Here is a 26,817-nt window from a genome sequence, read left to right on the forward strand (position 1 = left end):
ACATTTATTCCTCATAAACATGGATGATGGAGAAAAGATGTGAGATGTTTGCCATCAGTACAACTTTAACTTGACATTGTGGATGCCTCACCTGTTGCTGGTGTGGATGTCCCCCTCCGTCTCTCCTTCTCCCTCTGAACCGTCACCTTCTTGCTGGGCAGTGATAGTGCTGATGGCTCCAGTGCTGGAGCTTACACTCCCTGGCCCTGCAGGGTGACCCTCCACTGCTGTGTCTCCATATGCACTGCTGCGTCCTGACACTGTAGGAACATGAGCAAATATCACATTTAAGTACAAAACAAAGATAAACTGTATGATAATCAACGTGGTTTGATGGTGCTCAGGTTGTTGTAAATTTTATCAGAAAATTATCAAGGCAATTTTTTAATAACTTTTCCAAAAAGAGTAGAAGGTTCTTTAAAGTGTCTAGAAATCAGTATGTAAAGATGAATTACAGAAAAGCACATATCCGCTTCTGAATTCTGACAGCCTAGCATAACAAACACGATTGTGGTTGTGTTCAGGGTAATGGGTGTTTTTCCTGAAATCACCCACCACTGTGTTCCCCAGCCACAGAATCGATTGCTGAACCTCCACTCTCGGAGCCTACACTGCCACCATGCTCAGCTGGAGAGGTTCTCAGTGTTGAGCCATCTGTAGCAGCTGTGCTGCCCTCGTCATCTGATGCTGGGGCTGAAATCATAGCAATAGCTGTAACAGTACATAAACCACGGTCAACTGGCCAGAATAAATGATTTTAGATCATACTAGTGTTCCACAAAGCTATAAAGCATGCTTTAAAATGCATAAATACAACTATAATTCCTACTAATTTGATCAAATGTGACGTAAGAAAGGCAAACAAGCACATGAAGATAAAACTGATAAATGAAAACTCGGTAGCCACTGAGATCTTGTAATATTAAAAGCTTGTTCGCTGCAGATCATGTTCTACCATAGAAGTCATCTTGTTACCTGATGCTGTCGTGTCTGACAGGGTGCCAGCATCCAGTGAGGAGGAGCTTGGGGCCTGGCCAGACAGGCCAAGACTCTGAAGGCCAAGAGCACTGCTGCTACTGCCTAAACACACCAAAATATGTCACACACGTTAGCAGCCTGCATAAAAAATAATGATCTCCAAAGTAATACTTATTCTGTTTTCATTTACCAGTTTGCTTTATCATCTGAGTTTAACCAAATGTCATATTTTATTGATGCAGTGTATACTGTATGATGATCCATCACAAGTTTTTGTTTTTTACAGGACCGTAAAAAACAAAATCCCGCGATATAGCGCCAAACTATTTTATTATTTATGGTAAATTAAACGTTTATGACCCTCCCCATACTGGCATTAAACCACCTGATATCTGTATTACCTTTTCCCCACACTCTGATAGGCTGTTTAAAGCGCTTAAACACAAGTGTTTCTTTAATACACGGAAGTGCGCTGCGTTCCGTGAATCTCAGAACGCAGCGCACACATGGATGCTGTCTGCCAATAGCATGAGTGTACGGTATCACGTGACTACAGGTAGTCGTCGACTTACGACCGCGATTGGGACCGACAGACCGGTCGTAACTCGACTTGGTCGTAAATCGACTCTTAAGTAAAAATTAAATCCAGCAGCGCTGGTTCTTGGCTGGGGGTCGTCCGGATTGTCAGCTGGGGCAGCGTGTGGGTTGGTGGGAGCGGGAGACGATCTTTTCATAATCATTGTGAGCTTTGTCTGAATTGTTCGTTTCTTTTTCTCCTCATAAATTTCACGATATGGACGGAAAGCGTCGTTTGCCATCCGTTCAATCCTTGCAAATGTTTCTATGTTCTATGTCCATTTCTTCAAAGTGTGCACGGAGTTTATTTAACAGGGAAAAGCCTTCCGACAAGCCTTTGGTGGTGAACATTTTTTCTGTTTCCTCCTCTTCTTTCTCTGCTTCTCTTCTCTCTTCTTCTTCCACTCTTTCTTCTTCCAGCACGATCAGTTCTTCATACAGCGCAATCATTCGTGAGTTCTCCAAGGAGAGGTTTTTTGCCAGTTTCACTATTTTCTCTCGAATCTGATCAAGTTCTTCGTCACTTTCAAATCCAGCATAAGAGTTCACGTAACGCTTGACAGTTTTTCCATACGCCATTCATACATTTCTCCGTCACAGCCTCCTAAGCAGCCCAGCCCATCAGTAGTGGGCTGGGCTATTGATCTCAGTGTGACTGAACAGCGTGTGTGCGCCGTGGGGACTGAAGAGAGCGCGGGAGTCTCAGAGCGTGAGTACTGTGGCTGGAGGGAATGCCCGCGTTGCCCGGACATTGTGGTCGTAAAGTCGGTCGGTCGTAAGTTGCATAGGTCGTAAGTCGACGATTACCTGTACTTACTAAAAATCTGCAAAGTAGTGAAGCCGTGCATCTTTAAGTGTGACTAAGCGAGGGATTACTGTACTGTTACACATACAGAAAATATCTGAACTCTCAGGCAGTCACACCACACAACTATTTTTTCATATTTAATTTTAGGGTCACTAACCTTGTTGATCCTGTTGGAGGCTAAGAGCAATAGCCAGCTCTACCATAGTTTCATCATCTGCATCAGGAGGGATATCGAGCATGGGAGGGAACCCCTCAGCACCCGCCAGCAGGGCCTCCAGAGGAGATGGATTTCCATTGTTAACATTCTCTGCTGTCTCCAAGACCATGGACTCTGACTGGAGGAGTCAATCAAACTAATGTTCAACATTTGTATCCAATTTGAAATTTACCCAACATGCCAGGGAAAGCTATTTTTGTATTCATATTTAGAATTTTTTTCAAGATTTGTCTGAGGTTTGACGTGCATAACATTTGTACTCACCACCATCTCGAAGTCTCCATGGTCAACCTCACCCTGTTCCTGGCTCTCCTGCCTACCCTCGTCTCCTCCAGTCAGCACTGACGACTGCATTTTGTCATCAGCATCGTCATCGTCGTCATCATCTTTGTCTCCTGATTAGAAATAAACAAATGATTTTAATACAAGTTCACATTGTTGCTGAAAGTGACAAATTTTTTTCTAAATTCTATTTCCGTGACTGTCCACATTCGTCTTTTTATGTGACACACATCTGATATCAGTGTAAAGGGTCTGTATAATGACCAAATATTTACAACAAGCATACTGATGAACAGAAAATGTACTGTAATTGCCATAACATTCAAATAAATTAGTTTTGCATGTATTCATTTTTTGCACGGTTTGCATTGCTACCAGTAGTATGGTGACAACACATCAGCAATTTATCTATTTATCCTGTCAATCCTGCCTCAGCCATGTTGCAACTCCTCTGCAATTGCTGATAGCTTGAGTAGTGATGCAAGTGTGATCAGGAAAAAACACTACATAAGTTGGTAGTTGGTAAGTTGGTACATAAGATTGTGTTGGCATCATTTCAGAGGGTATATAATTGCAGGCCAACTTAGAAAAGTAGCCCAAATCAAAACTGAACAGATCAGATTTCATGATCTATCACAGATCTATCCTCTCCAATAAATGAGCAAACATACAGTACATCAAAAAATAAGACTATCATTTTGACCTCCAATGTCTATGTAGCCTCAGAGAACCAAATCCACACATGGTCATGGGAGGTTTTAACTACTCAGAAATTGCTTTACTTTGCATAAGCATGATATCGATATCATATCTATATCAACCCACAAGTACCCAAAAATATTTTAATGTCCCGCACTTCAGAAATAACATTCACCCACAAAGTACGCAGCCAGTGCAAACATACCCATGGGAGTGTTGGAGCGTGGTGGAGAGGGAAGGGTCACGTGTCGTCGTTTATTTCTTGGTCGAAGCACTCTGATCAGAGCCTGCTTACATGCAAAGCTCACTCCTGTGTCCTGAAATTGATTTAATGACAGATGTTAACCAACGACAGGCTGCCTGTGACGCCCTTCAAAGCAGTACCCCACAAAAATGCAATTATGCTACTAGCAATCAACAGAAGTACAATACTTACTGGACACAGTAACATTTGCATGTAGATTTTGGAGGCTACATTGATGTTATCCAGTTCACATGTGCAGTATGCATGAATAATGTCCACCAAGGCGTTTACTGTTGCCTCTACATGAGTTAGCCCTTAAAAGAAAAAAACATTGATTTCAGTTCACATTATAGAAATCTGACAATGTGCAATAAGTAAAAGACAGAATGCTTTATGAGTACTGTAAATGTTCCACATAATATTCCAAATCTGAGCTGACAAATCATGTTCATTATCCCATAGCAACTGTTTTCCTTTACATTGTGGTCAGTGCAGGAGGCTCAAAGCAGTTTTTCACAATATTCAATTAAGGTTGAAAGTCAAACACGGTCAATGTAATGAGCAGGTCGTCCAATGTTCCTGAGAACGGCGGTTCAATTTCCGCTCCCGCCAAAAAAAAACACCCGGAGTGTGAGCTGACAGTGGGACGTGTCAGCTCACCTCCGGAGCACTGCCAAGGCGCCCTTGAGCAAGGCGCCATCCCCCTTTACAAGTTGCTCATTTGGGACGCTCCACAAAGGGGCTGTCCGCCACTACCTCCCCTTGCATGCTTACAGGAACCCTCGTGTGAGTGTGCATATGCTACAGGGGCCAGGTGCTACGTGTTAGTTTGTACTAACATATATGCGTTTGAAGTCCAGTATTTACTAACTGGACTGTGCTCTTAATTTCCCTTTGGGGATCAGACGAGTGTATAAAATTAAATTACAATTTTAAAAAAATGAATCAAGCTTACAATGGAATGTAATATGACACAGAAGATATATGTTCATACCACAAAAAAAACTTGCTGTGTGTACGAAATTTGCAACACATTTTTTCCGTTGGATATACGTATTCTGAATGACAACTAGACTGACATGTGCTTATTGACATTGCTATCACTATCACCAAAAAAAAAATAAAAAATTTGTTGGGTCTACTAAAGCAACAGTCCATTTGGTTTTACTTCAAACCTTACTATGTGCAAGACGTGAGTTGATATTTCAAAATTCATCGACACAACATGATCCAATTGTAATTTTAACTACGAAGAGGTTGATTTGCTAATGCTAACTGTTGCTTAGCTGAAATGTCAAATATGTCATTTTAATTTCTACTGACTTCAATCAGGATAAAATGAGATTTGTCAGAACCCCTCTCTCCATGTGATAAATAACTTTTAAGAGTAAGACTAGTTTAGATAAGTTTTAGCAAAGGTATAGATCAGTTATAGTTAATCTCCACCTAGTTTGCAAGCACTTAATGTACTTGTAAAAGTACATTTAAGTGTGGTGTCCAACGCTGAACTTACCAGGCAAGCAAGCAGGAGCAAGAAAGGCATTCTTTGGTTTCAGGGCATGGAGCTTCCAGAAGTTATTCATTAGCTGCATTATGAAATTGCAGCTTTCATTATCCACTTGTTTTTGCCCATCCTCTGTCATTTCTAGGTTAGAAAGGAAAAAATAAAAATTATAATAAGCCATGCAGACAGTCAAAGTGACAAACAACTAATCAGAAGAATTTCTGTGACAAGTAAAAACATACTTACTGAATGTGTAACCACCGATGTGGTTACACATTCAGTCAATACGTAAATTGCTAATGAGTAATTTACACATAGACTTACACACTTTTATACTCCTTGGGCAAAGATTGTCTCAAACAAAAACTTACCATAGTCATGCTGTAAAGACTTTGTTTCTGTGAAATGCACCAAGTTGTTTGGTCTCATAATTGCAATGGAGCGAGCAGTGATCACAATTCTTTGGAAAACGTCAGGGTCAAGCTCCCTCCCTTCACGGCTGCAGCTATTCAGACACTGCACTGCATTACTCAACAAGGATTGATCCTGGAGTGAGGAAGAAAATATTACATTTTGCATTAGTTCTAAAGCCCGTCATGATGAAAGACTCAACTTCTGAGGTTGTTTTGGAACAAATAATTATGTATCTATTGGTATCCGAGTTTTATATACGAAAATTTCATTGCTTGTTTTTGTTTATGCCCTACTCTTCCACCAAGTGTCATAAAAATCTTTCAAGTAGTTCCCACGTAATCCTGCTATAACCCAAATATACATAGTAACTCGGGTGAAAACATTAACTGGCCGAAATGCATTGAGACGGGATCTATCCTTGGTTGATTCCTTGCTTACTTGATTTCGTCAATAACCCAGGAAACTTTGACAACCTTCCAAACCTACCTCCATAGGAGACTTCACAGAATGCTCCTATGTTTGAAAAGAAATGTGCAGCTATTTTTACTTCATGCACCTGTACAGTAAAAGCCTTCAGATCTGATCATTTAACTTTTTTTTAACAGTACTGCATGTTGAAGTTGTAGATAACAATTTACAAGAACTATCTGCCCATTTGGTTCTTTTAAGTCCTTCAATCAGTGGTCGGATCTGTGCTTTTGTTGATATTTGTGATTACCCATCCCCCAAAATGTACTGCATTAACTGAATATCAAAAGCAACCACCTCGGAATGCGATGGACTTCTTGATAGTGCAGCAGTTACGTTTCTACAACTTATTCTTTATCAGCTGATGCTAATCAGTCTTCTCAGAAATCTTTCAGCCCCAAATTACTGTAGCTTTTAAGCTCCATTTTTTCAAAATACATTCGAGCTGTGGGAGAGGGCCAATGCAGAAATTGCTGAGTCATAGTAACATTGCCATTTGTTTGAAATCGAATGTGCCAATATCTTTAGCTCACCAATCTGCAAACCAGTGCAGTGTTCTGATTGGCTTGCAGTCCAATCATAATCAGCTTTTGTAGAAAGCATAAAGTGTTTGGAACATGTAACCATAAGTTTGTACATAAGCGCATTTATCAAAACACCAAGTTGGTACTTCAAAATGTCGTTGGGTTGGTGATAGAAACTTCCTCTGTTGCGTGGAACAACAACACATCCTGAACAGGAGATTCTTGTGTGGTCTGATGTTTGAGTATTTCATTTAATGTTACTTCTCAACCATCTTCAAAGAAAACTACTGTAATGGGAGTTAGAATCTGGAGAAAACCTGGTTGGTTGCATTTTGGATTTGTCATCTTTGTTTGATTTTTTTTAATTATTGATTTTTATTCTCTGCAGTATTAACTGGCCATGAATCTAAGGTCTCTTGAGTGTTGATTGATCTCCAGGTTGACCTATAATGAACTGGATAAAACCTTTGACATTTGTTTACCTTGTGGTTGTGGTAGGCAGTTCGACTGGTATGCAGGCTGGCAAGAAGTCCCTTGGTTTGCTGCTGAACACCAGTAGGAGTTGGCATAGACAGAAGTAGAGTGGCCAACTCCAAAGCCGCAGCCTTATTTTTCTCCTATAAATAGTTGAAAACATGCTGCATGTTTAAAAGTATTTTTTTTCCTTGAAATATGCTATTAAGAAAAAAATGTCACCTTTTCACTGGACGAACCAACTGCAAAGCAGCTTTCCAAGGACTCAAGGGAGCTGACAACCAACCTGAAATGAAATAAAATCAATACTGCTTCTACTGTAGCCTTCACCTTAAAATCACTCAAACCAACAAAGAAACAAAATTCAACCTTTTGCAATCTGTGCTGATCTAAATGCGAAAACAACACTCAATGCAAGAATTTTAAAAATAAGTGTTTTTGTTGTACACAAGTGGAAATGGTGCGTGGCATGTTCACAGTCTCAAGCATGGACACACAAACTTGCACACATGCACAAAACCACACAAACAAGCAGAGAAAGGGCAGTTACTAACCGGTCCAAAGTTGATAATGACTCAGTTTCACAACTTTTTACATTATTTTTGGGAGCAAAAGAAAAGAACAAAAACAAATTGTGAGGATCACTGAAAGAAACAAGTGAAACTGTATGATTCAGTTGAACATAAAAGAAGCATGCCAGAAAAGATGATATCACGATAGCCATGCACTGATTACTCTAATGATAACCTAACCCCACTGTTAATATATGTGCTTAACTCCTGCTACACTGCTGGACCAATGAACAAGAGCTACGTCAGGGATGGGCGATATGGAACCTATTGCAGTGGTCACATGTCATATTAATGTAATTCTTCTATAAAAAACAAATATCATATGTTCTAATGAAAAATGAACACTGATTTGCCAACAAGGGTCTTACCCATACACAGACAATACAAAGAAACCATTTGGAAACCAAAGAAATGGTAACAGTTACATAAAGTGTAATTAACAAAATGATGGGGGACACTGCTTTTATGAACCCCCAAGTGAAAAGACCATACCTCTCCAGTACACTGCCGCTAGTGGTGGTAGGTGTAGCTATGTCTCCATCAGAGTTGCCATTGCCCTGGTTGAGGTTGGGACTGCAGACATTGTTCACCGAGGCAGATGAAAAGTCTTCTGGTGGATCTTCGGGCCAACCAAACTGCTCTTTAGTTTTACCATAGATTTTGACTGAATCAAGCATGGTGACTCCAGCAGGGTCAACAGATGCTCCAACTTTAAAAAAGAATACAAAGGTGAAATTGCATTACAAGGGTTTGTTTAAAACTGCAGCTAGTCAGTCTAATTTATGTTAAACACACTCAACATTTTTTAACTCCAGTAAGTTTTAAGCTTACTGCATAGGTACATTAATAATTTAATTGTGCTACAGAGTTATGATAAAGATTGCCCCATTACTGGAGATTGAATAGAAGTCATTTGAAATGAAGATCAAAAACTTACTATATACCCAAATATGTAAATGAACAAGCTGAATATTTTTAAGTTCCCTCAAAAAGCAAAAATTGTCAAAAAATTAAAACACAAAAGGATATAAAAACTTATCCCAACAAATTTTTGTGTGACATTCAGCAAAGCAAGGACATATAGTTTGAGACAAAATGAACTCTTCAGTCACCCAGTGGCTCCATGGAAACAAAAAAAATACTTTTTGAACATTTAAAATATCAAAAAGCTTTATGATGATTGCTATGTGTGTGGTCTGGAGAAAGAAATAATATTTGCTTTTATAATATGCCCTAAAGGGACTAAGAATGAATGGACATGGATGGACATACGGAGATACTGATGATTACATTCTTGTCCTGTTATGGGGATGATGGAAAAAAGGGGACTTTTAAGTAACAATGAATTTGGGGTGACTAGCGGCACCCCAGGTTATCCATTTAACATAATGCAATTACTTACTAAAAATAGACAACTTCTTGTCAGCCTGCAGTGCTTCTTCTCTGGTAAAGGGGAAATCAAACCAGCGGGCTCTCGTCAGGTTTATCTGCATGGTCCGACCAAAGACCTCCACGTAAGAAGGAGCTCTCTCGATGGCCTGAGTGCCCACCTGCACTCGCATGCCCGTCATCACCATTGAACTATTGTTGTTGACTGCCTCCACAGTGAATCCCCCAGGCTAGGTAGAAAAAACATTGATAATATACTGTTTGATGTAATCTGGTTATAGTAGTCACTAATACTAGCATTAATTCTTAAATACTGTAACTGACAATACCCTGCAGAAAAAAACAAATACATGCATAATAGAAGCAATCCATTACCCATAGCATCTTTTTTTAAAAACAGAATATTTTTGTTGAAATGTGCCTACCTTTGTGTTTGCCACATACATCCCTGTCGAATTAAGCCTGTGTTTGATCTGCTGTCCATTGTAGACCTGCAGTAAGTCATTGCCCCCAAACTCCACCTCTGTCAGCTGCTGATTGTGCTCAAAGAAGTCCACAGGAAATGTCACCTGACTGGAGGTACGGGTGGCTGAAAGTAACACGACAGCATTAAAGACGTGTGCATGCCATAAAAATATCAGTCTATTATCTACATTGGAATCCGCTTGTTTTCATTTTTGGTGATTAAAAATATTTGCACTTTCTCAGCCTCAAACTCACTAGTAGCAGCAGCCTTGCGCTTGCGGACTGGTTTCAGGATACTAATACCACAGCTGGGCTGTAATGATGGCTGGAGCCAGTAAGAGGTATTGTCCACATTGGCCATGTAGATTCGTAAGCTTCCATCCTCACAGAGAAGAATCATGGTCGTTCGCTGTTGCTCATTACTGGCAGTGTGTCGGATTGCGACCATATCTTGTATCTGTGGTACACAAAAAAATAATTTTAAAATACTGACAACAAAAGCAAACAGAGCATGTTAATACATTCAAAATGGAGATCAGCAAGACAAAATCATGTTAAAAAGTACTTTTATCAAATGGTATGTGCATGTTAAGGTTCAACAGTGTGCTTGCCTTAGCTTTGGCTGGTAGAGTTTTGATCTCTTGGATGAGGAAGGTGTCTGGTTTGACCATGATGACCAGTGGTATGCCTGTTGTCTGCTGCACACAGCACAATAAGCCTGGGTGGTTCATTACCTCAGACCATTGGCATAGAGCAGGTGACATTTTACCGCTGCTGCTGCCATTAGAGCTAAAGAAGACAGGACAATAAAGATGTCGACATGAGTAGTGCACTTGCTTACATGTTATACTTCTTAGATCCAGTGCACTGGCAGAAAGTATATTTGTACATATGGTGGACATGTTACCCCTTGACATTGATGGGGAAGAGCCTCTGCACATCAGTGGTGCTACGACTAACAGTGGCAGCAAAGGACTTTCCCTGGCTGTAACTAAAGAACAGCATCTGAAGCACATGGGAGTAATAGACTGACACACCCCCACCGGCCACCTGCCCATTGCTATCCTGGAATTACAAAGAAAAGTTTGTTTTCATTTTGCTTTCAAAATTTTCAAAAAACCCACAAAAATGATGTGAAGTAGCCACACACCACAGTGATTCCATGTTCTTTATCAAAGGACTATAACCTGCTAACCTTCAAATCTTCGTGGGTTATCTCCAAAACGTTTGTGACATAGAATGGTCCATGTTGGGCACTGCTGGATTCATCCATGAGCTGAGTGTACATGTATCCTGCTGATGACATGATGGCAATAACATTTTTTCCTTCTTCGTTGAAAAGGAAAGTAGCATCACGGATCTTTGAACTCGGGAGCAGGAAGTAGTACATGGGACTCAAGGCATCCACTGACAGATCATAAACCTGTAAAAAGGAGGAGATAAAAAGTGTATAAAATAGGTGTTCAACACAAAAAGCATCATTAGTGCTGTATGTTCAGCCGATGTGATGCTTTTCCATCACACACGTAATTCATACCTTTACAAAATCAGCTGTAATGATGGCAAGTTCTGTCTGGGAGCCTGGCAACCAGATGGCTTTAATGATGAAGTTTCCAGTAGCCAGTTGTGGGTGCAACACCAGATGGTCAGACACAGAGCCTGTGCTGCTGAAAGTCAGTACATGGCAGTCCTGAAAAAGATTGAAAAATCAAATCCCAATTTCTATACATTTACAGGAAATTTTCTACAAAAAATGAATAATCCAAAATTAATGTGAAGAACCACTTGATGATTAACAGGTTTTTAAGGTTGGGTCTTTTCTCATAAGTCAAAAAACAACCTTGTTGTCGATTTTCACTTCAATAGTTTCTTCTAATAATGTTGGTTTCCTGACCTTGAGGCCACAAACAGCCAGATAATCTTCATTACAAGGGTTTCCTGTTAGACTGAGGACAGTGAAAGGGACTGGAGCAGAGGCCAGACGGGTCAGTGTTAGCTTTCTCTTGCTTGAGTCAGCTTGTTTTAGGAGAGTAGACAGCTGCAGAACTGTAATCTGTTGAGTAGAAGATGGAGACAAAATAGCTTACAACAAACAAGAAAAAGAAACTATAAATTATAAATTATAATTTATAATATTTTTTATATTTATATGAATTTATTCATAAACTTTAGTAGGTTGAAAGCAACACATTATTTAAATTCAAAAGTAATGATAATTATTAAATTGACACTGTCTTCCATCATATTTTTATTAATTCCTTCATTCCTATAGTACTTAAGGCCATGCAGGAATAGGATCTGCATGGTCTTAAATACTATTTAAAAAAAAGAAAACTAAAAAAACTCCCAAAGATACGAGTTTATGTGTTATTATAAATTAAATTGTACATAAATTCTCAACTCAAGATGTAATGTTTAATGTTCTAAGTTTCAGCTTAATCATTTAAAATTCTTACCTTTCCCTTTTCATGGCTGACTGCAAGGTGCTGGCGGCGTCCATGAGGTGAAGACAGGACACACATGGCAACACGACGCAAGACATGTGCACTAATGAGTTGGCGTATAGTTTGTCCCTGGTCACCACTGTAGTTCATCCTCACATTCTCAAAAGCCCCTTCCTGAGAGCCAAGCGTGGGTACCTGAGGAAAAGGAATTTTAGAATTTAGCTTTTAAACCAGCTTACAGGATAACAAAGATGATCTTTTGTGTAACCATTCCAATTTATACAGATCATCTTACCATTAACTGGTCTGTCATCTCCACAGTTTTGTCCTGAGTGTGCAGTTCATTGAGGGCACGCTGAGCACGGCTGCTACTTCCTACTGCTGATGCCTGCTGGAAGTTAGCCTGAATGGCTTCCATTAGAAACATGAGCATCTCCAGTATGACTGCTGCAGTGGATGATCCCATCTTTGGAAGAAAAAGAGCATCAAAAGGTTTGAAGCACAAAGTATTAAAAAAACGCCAGTGTTATTGTTCATTTAAGAAGTAAAAGAGGAAGTACAAAACAGACAAAAGAAAAAGTTACGAGACAATGTTTTTCCAAAACAGAATAACATATCTTCTCTCACCACTTGTGTCAGCAACTCCTCCTGGCAGCCTTCAATGCTCTTGCACACACTGCTCTTTTTGGGTCTATCTTCATCACCTGGTTTGCCGTCACAGATGGTGACCTTACCCTTGTCAGAGGGTGAGGCGTTCTGGTGGCGGATAGCACTGTCAGGCATACGCAGCTCACTTTGGAATGCAGACGATTCTTTCAGAGTGGAGCCGATGCCGCTGCTGGGGCTGCGCTTCACCAAGGCCTGAGAATAAAACGACAACGTAGTACAGTTAGAACAGTAACATTACTGATGTTGGCATTTATACATGACTGAGTATGAAAGCACATCAAACAATTAAGATAACTTGCTTTTGTTTGCATTTGCAAATTATAGCTAAGATAAATGAGCATCAAAGTGATTGATGGCGGTTCACTTTCATCTACTTGCAAAGTCAAACAAAAACACGAAGATTCAATTTTCTTTACTGCATGCCAATATCGATACTCGGCTATCCATTTCAACAAACCACTATGAGTCAACATAATCACAACTGCAATCACAAGAATGACATTGGAATGAACAGAACTGAAGGTAAAATGTAACTGATGGTTGATTACATGCATATAAAAAAACAAACAATAATATAAAGTTAGCTAGGAAAGTTGGCCTTCTCACTTAACAAAATGCTGACATTCATTATGTGATTTTCTGGCCACATGCGTGGGCTAGCTAAGGCACTGAAAAAATGAAATGACTGGATGGAGGTCGATGGGGGAATGACTTGCAAGCCAAAGTTACCGCTGTTGTTCTCTTCCCATGATGACCTGAGGTATTCGGTCTCACCTGGCAGCTGCCATCCTCTTTGGCACCGCAGTCACAGAAGAAAGAGCCATATTTGGCATAGGAGATCTCATGGTCTTTATGACAGACCTTGGCGCACACTGTGCACACACCTACCCCATCCACCATTTTACAGGTGTGACAGTGGTACCTGCAGAATGAAAAGCACCAGGACAGTAGTTGCATATAATATCAATGATTTCGTGAGGACAGAATTTCCTCAGCATAGATAACACATTTTTATATTGTGACCATATTTCAGACATAACAAGTCATTAGGTTCCTTCAAGTTTTGGTTTTAAGTCTATGAAAAGAAACCTTTGCTGTATTATGGCCGGTGACTGTTAAGAAAAAAATCCCAACTCAGTCATGAGTGGCATTTATTCAATGGATTCACCATTGACTAAACACATCATAATGTGAAAAAAATGATAGACCTGTGCTGTTTTCATGGACTAAGAAATGTCACATTTTTCCAATTTCCTGGTAACCTGCTGCATAGATGATATTCATGGGCCGCTTCTCTTCATCCATCGAACAATAAAACCCCACAGGTGGTCACAGTTTGGGAAAGCTGGACAAGGGTTGTATGACTTTCTACTTCCAGCAGTTTTTCATTGGTTATTAGTCATGTTTTCCACAACAAATCTGTGAACTGCATTTTACATGTTTGCACAGCAACATGTGGTTTATTACCTCAATCTCAGCGTTTGACGCTGCACTGAAACTAAAGTATCTGTCTATGACCATGTAACTGAAGCAATTGTACTTGTTTGAAATCTTGGTAGTTTTTACAAAAATATCTTTAAAAGAGTGTTAAATTTTTCATAATTAAAAAAACAAAAAAATTAGTCTAAATTAAAATATAAACTAAAACCACAATAAATAATAAACATTATGTTACCAGTGCTGGTTCATGAACTCCTTCTGAGTAATGGTGAAGGTGCATAGTTTGTTGCAAAGGGAGTCTTCATCCTATCAAACATGAACAAACATGTCAAAATGGACAGCCCCCCATGCACTCATGTCATTTGTAAAAATTACCAACATTCTCCACCCCGAATCAGAACAGCAAGAGCACTCGGAGAGGCTACAGGGGGTCACATTTTTTTCGCAGATTATACAGTAATGTTCATAATAATAGCAGTGTGTCTAAAAATGAGTAAACTTCAAAATTCTTCAAATAATTTTTATTTTAATGCACACAAATGCATTGGGGACACTTCATATTCTATTTCAAAGCAAGAAAAGTTGAGAAGGTTATTGAATATGATAATATTTAACAGAAAGTCAACAATGTTCAAAAAATAGTGTTGGCATCTTTCTTTAAAACTCAAATGTACTGCATAAAACTAAGAAATGCTTGAAGATTCAACTTTCCTGACAATCAAACTAATATTTTGTTGCATAACCACAGTTTTTGATAGCTGCTTCACATTTGTGGTGCATGGAGTCAACCAACTTCTGGCACCGGTCAGCAGGCATTCCAGCCCAGGACAATTGCACTAGTTTGCACAATTCCTCTGCAATTCTTGGTTTTGCATCTTGAACAGCATTTGTTAAGTCGGCCCACAAGTTTTCTATAGAATCGTGGTCTGGGGTTTGTGCTGGTCAATACAATAGTTGGATGCTGCTTGTCTGGATCCATGGTTTTGCTCGCTTGTGGGTGTGTTTGTGGTCATTGTCTTGTTGAAACACATTTCAAAAGGCACTTTTCAGCGTGCCTGGTATTTGATAAGTAGGACCAATACAATAGTGTGAGAAACATCCCCATATCATGATGCTTGTGTCATCATGCCTCACTGTCTTCACTTTGTACTGTGGCTTCATTTCAGTGTCCGTGGTTCATCTGAGAAACTGTCTGTGGCCCTTAGACCCAAAAAAACAACCCAATGTGACTTTGGTCAGTCTACAAAATTTTACGCCATTTCTCCTTAGGCATGTGGATGTAGTCTTTGGCAAATTGTAACTGCTTTCTGGATTTGGCTGCCATTTTAAAGCCTTTATAACTTCAGTTGAACACCTATCATGTTTTTCCACTTCTTTATAGTTTTTCCCCTCTTTATAAACTTCTCAATTAAAAAGCACTCTTCTTCTGAACAATATCTTGAATTTTACTCTTTTTCAGGAACAAATGCACAGCCAGCATCTACAGCACCAGTTGCCTTGATCCTTAACCAAAGGTCACTTGTTTAACTTTTTTCCCCCCCCACATAATCAATGTCATCACTAACTGAACTCAGCAGTACTCTTTTTTGAACATTGTTTGTTGACTTTCTGTAAAATATTACATTCAATGACTTTTTCCACTTTTCTGGTTTTTAAATAGAATGTGAAGAGTCCCCAATGCATTTGTGTGCATTAAAATAAAAACTATTTGAAGAATTGAGGCTTACTTACATTTTAGACACACTGCTATTATTATGACATAACTGTACATCTTGCTTACTACTATGGACAGAGTGACAGTTCTCTAAAATATAAAAATGGATTACCTACCGACTCTGCATCGCCACTACCTAGAAAACTAAAAATTCCACTGAGTTTTAGGGTTAGATCTGGTTACTGCACAAAAAGGAGCGAGAACTCACAGAGTCCTCTGCTTGGGAATCGTCATCCTCTACTGCGAGCTCTTCCACCCAGTCCGAGTCCACTTCCATTGCCTTCTCTTCCCCCTCCATTAGCAGTGTCGACGTGCCTTGGCCACTGCTTTGCCGCAAGGCATTCATCACATCAGCCAGATAAGAGATGATATGGCAGGAGCATTCCAGCATGCTGGAGTGCTAAATCAAGCAAAAGGTATACATTAGATGTTGGTAAATTATTAATTATAATTAGGGCTGTCAGTTTAACGTTTTAATTAGATTAATTACGCTGCAAATTAACGCGCTATAAAAATTAACGCAATTAATCATGGGTGGCAAGTCAATGCGCAAGCATTTTAAATTTGGCCCATTGAGGGACCCGTAGGCTGCAGTGGCACGTCACTTCGTACCTGCGCCACTAGTGAAAAGCAGAGTGACTGACAACAGATGGACTGCAAGAAGGTAAATTATAGCAAGAAAATCATACCTTTCCTTGGGATAAGTTTGTGCTCACTTTTTCCACAACATTCTTCTGTGTTAAATACTTTTTGCTGCAGGGGAACAGAGCAAATGTAAATGGATATCATGAAAATGTTTTTGATTGCTGCTTATCACTGCAGTTATGTCAACTATTGAAAACTCAGTCTATGGCAATTAAACCTCATTTCCTTGTTTGGATAAATATCTAAACTTGACACTATTTTTCTTTAAACAGTTCATTTTTGCAACCTTATCCTAAGAAGTGATGACAAAAAACAAATAATCAGTTCTCTAATTCTACCTAAGTCTATTTCTTACCATCTGGTCAGCCAGTCAATAGCTGCTCTGTGCAGTTGTAGGTGGCCAGCTCCTTGTCCAGCACTGGCAAGTGTAGCCATGATGAACATGAGCTCAGGAAAGCCTGTTCCATCACCATTGGTCAGCATGTCTGTTGCCATGGGAATGAGTGTGCTAAGGAGGACCGTGCACACCCCTTCGCCCACCTGGCTGTTGTCACGCACAATATGAGTGGTGAGCAGCTGCAGAAGCTGTCGGTTTTCCTGCACTATTTCCAGCTGCTCCGAGTCCTTTGGTGGGGTGGCTGTCATGCGGGTCAGCCAGGATTGTAGACGAGAGGGTTCCACACAAGCCAGCTGGGCCAGGGAGCCACACAGACACAACAGACTGGGGTTTGGGCTCTTCTCCGCTGTGTAAGACAGTGTCAGCTTGAGATTTGGGCCAATTGAAAAACCTGATGCGTCTGCAGTTTTCAAGATATGCAATTTGAATGTAATCACTTCATAGGTGATAGTATAGTTCATCATAAAACTGTCTTAAAGCACACCTACAAAACAACATCCTTTCAGCTTGTCCCTTTACGTGTTGCTACAGCACGTTTTTTTGATAAACGCTCATATTTGTTTGTCAGAGTTTTGACACTGGATTCCCTTCCTGCCGCAACCCTTTGCATTTATTTGAGCTTGGGATGAGCCTACAGGTGGCACTGGCTTGTGCCCCTGTAGGTCTGTAGATGCTGGGGATTGAACCCAGAGCCTCATACATATGAAGCATGCGCTCTACCACTGAGCTACATACCTGTTCCCCATAAGTTCCATGCAAGTGTTAAAAGGAGTTTATAACACTACACTTACTGAGTTGGAAAAGCTTGGTGAAGAATTTCAGCACCCTGTTGCAGAACTTTGCTGACAGATTTTCATTGGCTGTCGCCATCATTATCTGGACGAGCTCACCACTAGAAAAAAAATAAGCACAAAATAAGCAGGGCAGCTATTTAAAAAACACAATGTAAACCTCTTTCATCATTTGAGTAAATACCTCAAAGAAAAGAACTCTTCCATTGCCTTGCGGACTTGACTGCTCTCCAGCTGCTTTTCAAGGTACTGAAGGCATTCTTCAAGGACAGACTCATCCAAACCACTAAAAAAAGATCAAGGCTGATTAGAATGAGAATCAACAAAAATTGTAGGTAAAAAAACAAACCAATAAACATCAGAATAAAACAACAAAGTTGCTTTAAAATTCCATTTCAAATTATTAGTATTCTGATTCAAGGATAATGTAATGATTAACACAGCTTTAATTCATCTCAATGTACCTGTTTGGATCAGAGTGATTGGCAATAATGTTATAACATCCAGTCACCAAACGCTCATAGATGCGGGCAAGGAAGGCATCGGACTCTGAGGGGCCCAGGATGCGCTCCAATGAAGTACTGCCGATTTCAGCCACACTCTCTGTGCTGCTCTCCAGGAGAAGGGGCAATAAAGTGTGAACAATCTGTGAAGGATTCAGCTCCTCCGTGCTGAGAAAACAAATGGCAAATGTTTATCTTGAATAAATTTCATTTCATAGAACATTCAATGACTTCAAACACAACTGGACAAGCACTTACACAATAAGGTCACCAGTGAGGCGAACCAAAGAAAGCAGAATGTGCTTGAGTGAAGAAGCTAGAGGTAAGGACTGACAACTCAGTGTACCCAGGTGAGCTGCTTGGATAGCAGTGATGTAGCTCTCAGATGGAATGGTATCATTGGCAAATGCATTTCGCTGACAAAGGAAAAACATCCTGCCATTAGTTTCATACCTGCTGCTAAAATTATCTATTTTAAAGGACATGCAAAATAGGGCTGTGCTACAAGTACAAAAACATCTCATGACAGTCAGATATCCCCCTAATTTAGATTTAAGATCCTTTAACAGAATTTATACTGTCCATAACTAAATCTAAATTACATAGAAGTGTGCATCATGCTATCTTTAAAGCCTGAATGTGTACATGTTTTATGTTAAGCATGTGAAGCATGCATGAAGTCATACTCATTTACAGTGTTATTAAAAGAAAAAAGTAATAAAATTGACAGGAATCATATCAAAAAATCTGAGTATAATTCTATGAAGTGCAGTGATATATTAGATATATTATTATTATGTATACTTAAGGATGTACCATTTTGAGTCATCTTGTCTGCAGAGATTTGGAATAGGAGTGTATTATGCCAGAAAGGACTTTTAAAACTGTACACTATGTAATGTGTAAATTTTATGTTCTTGTACATCAGGATTTTTCTCCTCTATGCTATAATAAAAACTGACATTCACGGAGTCAGCGGCTTTATAGGAAGCTTACTGTTTGCCTACAAACCATTAAATGTTTGAAAGTTGTTGTTCTTTGGAAGCAATTTTAATTTCGTACCCATGAGCCAATGTTGGGAAATTCATTGGTGTGGATGCTGTTCCAAGTCTCACATATTGTCTGAACAGCAGACGGCAGGTTCTGCATAACACTGTGACCTGTGAATTTAAAGTCAAAGTTTAAACAGTGTGAGTTCAGAAAAATTGCCAAATTCAGCACAATGTTTCACAATTCTCCTCTGAAAGAATCCCTTCACACACCAAGTGTGTTTGCCTTGCAGCGGGTGGATCCAATGGACAGAACTGCAGCATAGCCTTGGAGCTTGGCATCAGTGAGCTTGTTCTCCCCTTCCTCTGGGATGTTCATGAGCAAGTAAGACCTGGTCATTACAAACATGCTTGTATTATTTTCTTGGAATAAATGGATGGATGAATTATGTACAGCTTGAGCCTGAGGATCGGTTTTATAAAGGCAGAAACAGTGGGCCTGCTCTCACCTTGTAAAGGCAGTGTAGATATCAGTGAGCTGTAATGTCGCTGGAAGAAGATTCTTTGTGATCTCAGATGACTTGTGGCTGTCTGCCTCAATGGCAACCTTGGACAAATGCTCATCAAGTGAAACTTGCACTTTAGAGATGACTGCATCCAGTGTGTAGATGGCTTGTAGGGAGGGTAACTGATGGAGTGGAAGGATAACATTTGGGTCCACACTGGAGAAGGTAGAAATCTGCAAAAGATTTATAAACAGTCAATAAGGTGCAAATTTTGGTTCATGTGTGATCAAACTATAGTTACACAGTTATCTTTGTTGATTGACTAAATAATATTACTTGTCTGGCAATGTACTCCTCTGCTAGCTCAACATCGTATTTCACAGTACTGCACTTTGCAGCTGTCATCTCAACCAGACAGGCTGCTTGGTCTGCTTTCATTCCCTGCTTCACCAGGTTTTCCTGTCAATGACAACAAGAGCAGTCATACATCAAGATAACCAAAAATGAAAACAAATTAAAATACTATAGTACTGGATTGAGCACAGCACAATATATGGTAATAAATCACACAACAATCCATTTCAGGAATGCAAAGGTTGAGAACCCTGTTTAAACTATTTATGGTGGTGACTTATGAACAGAATAGTAATTTAATAAAAAGTAAAATAACCTAACAATATCAAAAGTGACTCATCTTTGTCATCCATCATGATAATTTACAAAATGTTTGACTGTTAACATTTCCAGACCTTAATCCAGTTCACATAGGTAGACACCCGCAGACGTGAGGACCACCGCAGTGTGTGTAGAATGTCACTTTCACTGGGATCATTGCATCCAGTCTTAAGCATTTCCATGTAGGCTTTCGAAGGTGGCAACACACCCAGGATCCTCCACAGTATGAGGAAATAATACTGAAGGGAGCATGCCTCCTGAAAGGGTGACAAAAAACATGCACTGTATCCAATTCTATTTCTGTAGGACTACAGTTAAGCACAGCAGTTTGACAGTCTCCATGGTTTCACATGCAGTGTGTTCTCACCATAGGAGTGATGGGCTTGTTGTCCTGTCTTCTTGCTTTGTCAAACTCCGAGCCTGCCACCAGCAGTGAGATAAGCCAAGCATACAATTCATCGTACTTAACGGCTCCACTAAAAAGTTTTGGGAAGACCTACAAGGAAAAAAATCATGTTTGAATGCATTAATCCCCAAGGACTGCGAATGAAAGAAAACACGCACACACAAACTTATTTATAAAAAGCCAAATCTCACCTTGCTGTCCAGCCTGCTGATGTCATCTTCAGATGCCTCGGGGGATAGAACGCAGTAGAATTTGGGTAGAAAATTTGAATCTTAAAAAAAAAGGTGGAAAAACATGAACAGAAGATCAGAGGCCACAATTTATCCTGTTCAGTAAACAAATAACACCTCATAAGAATTATTGATTACTTATGTGAAATTTGCTGAGGTGAAATTCAGTGAATATTTCATACAAATTTGTGATGTTTTAATTTCCACAACATTCCAAACCTATGGTGAATACCTGTTCTTTCTCTTGTGATTTGACCTGAAAGTTAATTTCATTAACTTGTTTTAACTAACTTCCTTAACCCACCTGTTGAACAATGTTTGGCCCAGTTTTCTTCCACCTCTTTGAATCCGTAGTAAAGAGGGAGACTACTGCGTTTACCACTGTCCTGAGCAGAACCTGGCCCACTAGATGGTGGAGTGAGAAGATTATATTGTACCTACAAATAAAAATCATGGTAGAAAGAAGTTAAATTTCCTGTAATCACAAAACTCCACTCCAAAAGCCCCTTTTTCACAGATTGCATCAGAGCCACGACTCAGAACCTCCTCTACAGCACTGCACAAAGTGATATAATGTTGCTCTGGTCTACTTTGAATAGCTTACCAGTTGTCCACTGTAACACCTTACAAAATGTGTTGAACAGTTTTTGGGTAATGTCAAAAAAACAAAAAACAAACACCTAATCTGCCCAATTCATAAGATGAGCCTCTGTCTAAGATTAAAAACTGGAAAAGGATTTTTTAAAAATTAAACAGAATTTTCAAATAATTATCACTGTCGGACAATCACTCATTAGAAAATAAATTCACCTGTTCAAAAAGGTACAAAGGAGCCTTGGAGTAATGGCGCAGCAGGTAATCAAAAACCAGACACAGGCGTGCCAGGTTGAGGGGGACTGCCTTCAGCTGGGAGTCTCTGCTCTGGGCAACTTCAGTGATGGCCTGAGTGACCAGTGTCAGCACCGACCGCCGGCCACGCTCCGACAGATTGTGGAAAAGAAGCAACAGCAGCTGGAGGTGCTCCACATTCAGGTCATCCTCTCCATGAACAGAAGTCTGAATAGTGTGCTGCTTCAATGTTCCCAAAAATCTATGACAGCAGGAAAAGATGGGTGTAGAAAAAAGAAAAACGTAAGACTTAAGAAAGTTATGTCTTTTGTGGTTTCACTCACACAGTTTGGTACATCACAATCTAAGTTACTTAAAATCGATTGTAAAAATATTGTTCTGTGTTATCTAATATTGATACATATTCAAATATTGATGTAATCGAAAAAATAGAATGAAGCAAAAAAAAAAAGGAAGCCGTTACCACACCTTTCCCAGACTTTCATACATTCAGGCACATCTGGTTCTCCTTGCACATTGGCTTTATGCTGCCATATGAGGAGAAGTCTGGAGAGGACTGATAATGACTGAGGGTGGATGTACAGAGGCCAGGGACCCTCTGAAAAAGGTGCAACACCTAACTGCTGAAGAAGGGTACTCTGCAAATGACATAAGATACAGTAAACGGTCTAACATTTAGTATATGATTTCATGAATAATAGGGTCATTATTTAAGTTAGAGATTTTGGGTTAAAAAGTTACTGGCAGTCTTCCTACCTGCAGGGCTGGGGATGGAAGATCCGATGTTACCAGGGTGTGATTGAAATGATAAAGAGCTAAAGAGAACACTTCATCTGAAGAACCTGTGAAGAAGAAAAACTTTGCAGAAGTAACTGCTATCCAAAAATTACTGGTATTAGACAAGAAAAAAATAATTCTGGTAAAACTCATACATCTTGCATAATTTTTTCTCAGGATACCTTTAACATCCTTGTCCACATCTTTGATGATGCTGGCTAGTGTAGCCATGTGCTGCTCTGTAAGAGACACGCTCAGGTAATTGCGGATGAAGTTGTTCCTGGACTTCAGCATTGAGGTGGTGATGAAGTTCAGAATACTGGAGGCTAAACTCAGGAACTGTTGAATAAAAAACATTTGAGTTGATGGGTTGTCATGTTCTAAATTAAAAATATTAAAAAACTGTTAGCTCAACATGGCAGGTGTAAGAATAGCGCTGTACAATACTGAGGCAGGGGGTGGAATTTAAGGTTTTTTCCCCCAGTGAAAAACAATGACATCCAGAAAAGAACAGAAAATTTCATGAGAAACATTTGTTATACACAAACTAAAATTCTCAGCATTTTGGATATTCCAAAGGTCTATTCTTTTTTAACAAGAAACCATCTGTTTGACATTATTTTGACGGGTACACAAAAACTGCTCCTTACTAGGGCTGTCAAGATTCAAATAACTTACTTGCTGATAAAAAGTCATTTAAAAGTGATAATGAATTATTTTCAGGCCAATTTATCCCACCATTGTGGTCATTAAATGTCAAATCAATGCAAATCTGACAAAATGGCATCCAATTTATTGCGCTCACGTTTACAAATCAAAATCCACCCCCAGCAGTGTTTATCTAAATAAATGGTCCCCGAGGCTCACATTTCATTACAGACACAGCCATAATACACATAACTGAAGTGAAAGTTAGAATATTTAAAACAAACATTGCATTTGGTATAGTTAAAAGCGTACACGCATTTTTAAACTTGTATTGGCTGAGGTCAGTATTGAAATATCTGATCTGGGAAACAGAAAAACAATCTGTAGTTTGAATGACTAATTTCAGTCATAGAAGAGTAAGTGCCACTACAAGCACTAGTCAGAAAAAAGATGGAAATTGTGAGGGATGAATGACATGTCCATATCATCAAGCTGTTTTTATCCAAATGAAGTAAAATTTTCAACTTACGTAACCACAAACAAATAATTACAGTATTTTCCGCACTGGACTATAAGGCACACCCTCAATAATTTGTTGGTTTTATAATTTATTTCATATGTAAGGCGCGCACAATAAAAATAAATAAAATGTATTTGATAAACTGCAGCGGCTGCAGTTGTGCAATCCGTCCACTAGATGGAGCCGCGCTGCTCAGGCAGTCATGATTGCATTCATGACTTCCTGACTACCTTTGAATGGCCCCTATTGTTATGTGAACAAGCCCTTCTGAGCCGCATCAAGGAAACCTGATCACTTGATCACTTTGCCATCTTAGAAAGAAGTCAACACGCATATTAAAAAACCTGACATTAAAAACTGGTTAAATTCATTACGAGTGCAGTCAGTGCGAACAGGGCGGATTATTTCCTGATCTGAAGTTCGAAGCAGATACTTAAGCTCCGATGTTCGTCTTCCTTTATTATTTAAATATTGTTTCGATAGATCGGTAGTCCAGTCGGAGGTGAGGTGCAGCTATTTGCTGTTCTGTGTCCTAAACAATTTTTAACTAGTTTTTCATGTCAGGCTGCTAATTTACTGGGAAATGTGACACTGTTTTACTCCTAGAACTGACTTTAACGTCGGTGTCTCACCGCCGTGAATCTCACAGCACGTCACTGCAGACAGAATACACAAGCCTGAATGCGCCCCTCCGCCGCCCGCCCAGAGCTATCAACTACATCTGTAAATCAATGCAAGCACACCTGTTGGCACGTTTGTCTAGCAGTGACTCTGCTCTTGAAATTTAAGAAAAGGCTGGAAGTTCAGCTTTGAGGGTCTTTCATTCACCTTTATGCCAGTTTCTCCGTGTGTTTCCACAGACTAATAGAATGGACTGTCACTAGATTCCAGCACAATGGCATTTTTAAGACCAATTAAGTTTAAAGTGGGTTATTTCCAATGCCAAACAGTTAGGAAATACTGAGATCAGTCAGTCAAACTTTATTAATAGAATTGTTGAAAGTTCCTGGGCCTGAGTGCCTTGTGAGGGGGCTCCTCTGGTGGCGGAGTGCGGCATGACTGCCGGCCTTTTTTCAGCAATCATGTTTTTAACCAATATTAATATGAATATTAATCCATATATAAGACGCACTGGATTATAAGGCGCACTACGGGTTTATGAGAAAATTTTAGGCTTTTAGGTGCGCCTTATAGTGCGGAAAATACGGTGTGTAATACTGATTCTCACCAGTTCTGGGTCTTTACGGCCAGCTAAAATGTTCCCATTCTCACTAGGATTCTGCTTGCTCGGGCTTTTCAGTCTGGGAGATGTTTCCAAGGGTGGTGGAGGGGGTGGTGGTGGTGGAGCAACTTTGTCTTTGGAGGGTGAAATAGTCTCTTCAAACCAAAGCCCCAAGATGGGTTCACTGTCATCATCTGGAAATAAAAAGACAATCTACATTAGCTTCTTAGAAAGGATTGAAAACATACTGATAAGAAATTTATGGTGCAACAATGGTGTCATCAACAGGTAACAATATAACAACAGTGCATGACTCCTACAATAGTACGCAGTGGTATACGAGAGCCAAAAGCCAGAGAGGTGAACATATTGTGACGTCCTGTTAGTGAATATCCACTTAAAGAACGTTCCCACTCACTTAAAAAAAAAGAAAAAAAATAGCAATGAGGGAATGGCCAGTTATTGTATTTTCTTTTCATTTGTAAAATAAACTCATTTATTAATGTTTTTTTAATACTAACTTTATAATCCCCCAGAGGCAAAACGATTTTGTCTGTCTGTATTTGATCCATCCTTGTGCAGCAGTGGACAGCTCTCAAGGTGCCCAAAAAGAATGTGGGCTTTGAGTATCTCAAGGACACATGGGCATGCAGACTGGGACTCGAACCTTTAATCTTCAGATAAGTGGACAACACTTTGTCATATAATCAACAGTCACCCAATAAGTAATTAATTTCTATTGTTTTTCCCTAGGTTACTCAAGTTGATGAGAGCTTGTTTTCCATATTTTCATAGCTAAAATCCTCCCACTTCCAGTCTGTCTTATTGTGACAACCAAATGTTTTCAGATGCAAGCAGCTACAATCTTTGATAGAAGAACACATTCAAGACTCGTTATTAATCAGAAACATTTACATAGTAATTTTATCTTCCTATCTGTCATTGCACAGCTGACAATAAGACAAATAAGGTTTATGATTCATTTACTGTTTAAACAAGAAGCTGTAAATTTCAAACTGAAACACATCACTGCTTCAATGTTTCATAGCATTGTGAAACCATAGTATTCTGATCATGTCGTCATGGGCACTGTATAGTTTTTGCGTATAGTGTGTCTTGCACCATTGGCATTTTTCCGCCCTTGGCTTCTCAGCCACATGAGCATGCTACATTAGTGGAGAGAGAAAGCGATTGGTTCAGCCAAAAGGAAATCAGTGCCCAAGAAGAGTGCAAGTGAAGAAAAAGATCAAAAGGCTAAAGTCAGGAAAAAAACATTCAGAAGGCATTTCACATTTCAATTGATTTCAAGGGACAGTGACTTTCACAACAAACCAGCATCCTGACATCTAAATAAACCCACCGAAACAAATGAGCAAGTAAATGATGGTGTTTTTTTACGCTGGCACTGGCAGATCTAATTCAATGACAATAACATCAGTCATGGGACCGACATGTTCTGCTATGGAACACACTCCCGTGACCTCTTGGTCAGTGTTATGGACAATCAACAGCAACAAGAGAAGTCCCAAAACACCACTTGGGTTTAGTTCAGGTATCAACCCAATTTTCTTTTCTGCCACATTGTTAACAAATACTTCTTAAAACAAGGGGTTGGACCATATTTCAATACTGCTCTTGCTAATCCAAATTGTAGCCCACTTGCATATTGATTCTTGTGAGCAGTAGCTCAACAAGCTACTTCAAATTACTTAAAATACAAAAGCATGGAACAACTCTTCCTTGCTAGAAGAATATCACTAAGTTGATATTCACATTTG

The 26,817-nt window shown here is 39.5% G+C and overlaps 1 protein-coding gene and 1 non-coding gene across 2 annotated transcripts in view; both read right to left on the reverse strand.

The window, feature by feature from the left end:
- ubr4 (ubiquitin protein ligase E3 component n-recognin 4) overlaps window positions 1-26,817 on the reverse strand; it is a 57,364-nt gene that overhangs the window by 17,561 nt on the left and 12,986 nt on the right. Inside the window, exons 16-61 of the mRNA XM_068325416.1 lie at window positions 25,046-25,233; window positions 22,832-22,988; window positions 22,629-22,714; window positions 22,341-22,510; window positions 21,834-22,113; window positions 21,328-21,460; window positions 20,985-21,064; window positions 20,755-20,883; window positions 20,462-20,644; window positions 20,049-20,171; window positions 19,716-19,945; window positions 19,480-19,598; window positions 19,280-19,377; window positions 18,476-18,633; window positions 18,179-18,385; window positions 17,899-18,000; window positions 17,715-17,815; window positions 16,882-17,269; window positions 16,571-16,634; window positions 16,090-16,281; window positions 14,403-14,473; window positions 13,457-13,649; window positions 12,686-12,919; window positions 12,354-12,524; window positions 12,071-12,253; window positions 11,509-11,667; window positions 11,152-11,304; window positions 10,810-11,037; window positions 10,522-10,679; window positions 10,226-10,403; window positions 9,870-10,071; window positions 9,575-9,738; window positions 9,163-9,379; window positions 8,253-8,469; window positions 7,743-7,775; window positions 7,411-7,474; window positions 7,197-7,331; window positions 5,680-5,854; window positions 5,318-5,449; window positions 3,997-4,118; window positions 3,766-3,877; window positions 2,844-2,974; window positions 2,520-2,697; window positions 976-1,080; window positions 556-693; window positions 92-260 (exon numbers count right to left, since the gene is read on the reverse strand). Coding sequence (XP_068181517.1) covers window positions 92-260; window positions 556-693; window positions 976-1,080; window positions 2,520-2,697; window positions 2,844-2,974; window positions 3,766-3,877; window positions 3,997-4,118; window positions 5,318-5,449; window positions 5,680-5,854; window positions 7,197-7,331; window positions 7,411-7,474; window positions 7,743-7,775; window positions 8,253-8,469; window positions 9,163-9,379; window positions 9,575-9,738; window positions 9,870-10,071; window positions 10,226-10,403; window positions 10,522-10,679; window positions 10,810-11,037; window positions 11,152-11,304; window positions 11,509-11,667; window positions 12,071-12,253; window positions 12,354-12,524; window positions 12,686-12,919; window positions 13,457-13,649; window positions 14,403-14,473; window positions 16,090-16,281; window positions 16,571-16,634; window positions 16,882-17,269; window positions 17,715-17,815; window positions 17,899-18,000; window positions 18,179-18,385; window positions 18,476-18,633; window positions 19,280-19,377; window positions 19,480-19,598; window positions 19,716-19,945; window positions 20,049-20,171; window positions 20,462-20,644; window positions 20,755-20,883; window positions 20,985-21,064; window positions 21,328-21,460; window positions 21,834-22,113; window positions 22,341-22,510; window positions 22,629-22,714; window positions 22,832-22,988; window positions 25,046-25,233 — 7,210 coding nt within the window. The remainder of the gene's footprint in view (window positions 1-91; window positions 261-555; window positions 694-975; window positions 1,081-2,519; window positions 2,698-2,843; window positions 2,975-3,765; window positions 3,878-3,996; window positions 4,119-5,317; window positions 5,450-5,679; window positions 5,855-7,196; window positions 7,332-7,410; window positions 7,475-7,742; window positions 7,776-8,252; window positions 8,470-9,162; window positions 9,380-9,574; window positions 9,739-9,869; window positions 10,072-10,225; window positions 10,404-10,521; window positions 10,680-10,809; window positions 11,038-11,151; window positions 11,305-11,508; window positions 11,668-12,070; window positions 12,254-12,353; window positions 12,525-12,685; window positions 12,920-13,456; window positions 13,650-14,402; window positions 14,474-16,089; window positions 16,282-16,570; window positions 16,635-16,881; window positions 17,270-17,714; window positions 17,816-17,898; window positions 18,001-18,178; window positions 18,386-18,475; window positions 18,634-19,279; window positions 19,378-19,479; window positions 19,599-19,715; window positions 19,946-20,048; window positions 20,172-20,461; window positions 20,645-20,754; window positions 20,884-20,984; window positions 21,065-21,327; window positions 21,461-21,833; window positions 22,114-22,340; window positions 22,511-22,628; window positions 22,715-22,831; window positions 22,989-25,045; window positions 25,234-26,817) is intronic.
- On the reverse strand, window positions 17,589-17,658 carry trnam-cau (transfer RNA methionine (anticodon CAU)). Its single transcript has one exon. It is a non-coding gene; the product is annotated as a tRNA-Met (tRNA).

The sequence above is a fragment of the Antennarius striatus genome, chromosome 2 (assembly GCF_040054535.1).
Source record: "Antennarius striatus isolate MH-2024 chromosome 2, ASM4005453v1, whole genome shotgun sequence".
Lineage (NCBI taxonomy): Eukaryota > Metazoa > Chordata > Actinopteri > Lophiiformes > Antennariidae > Antennarius > Antennarius striatus.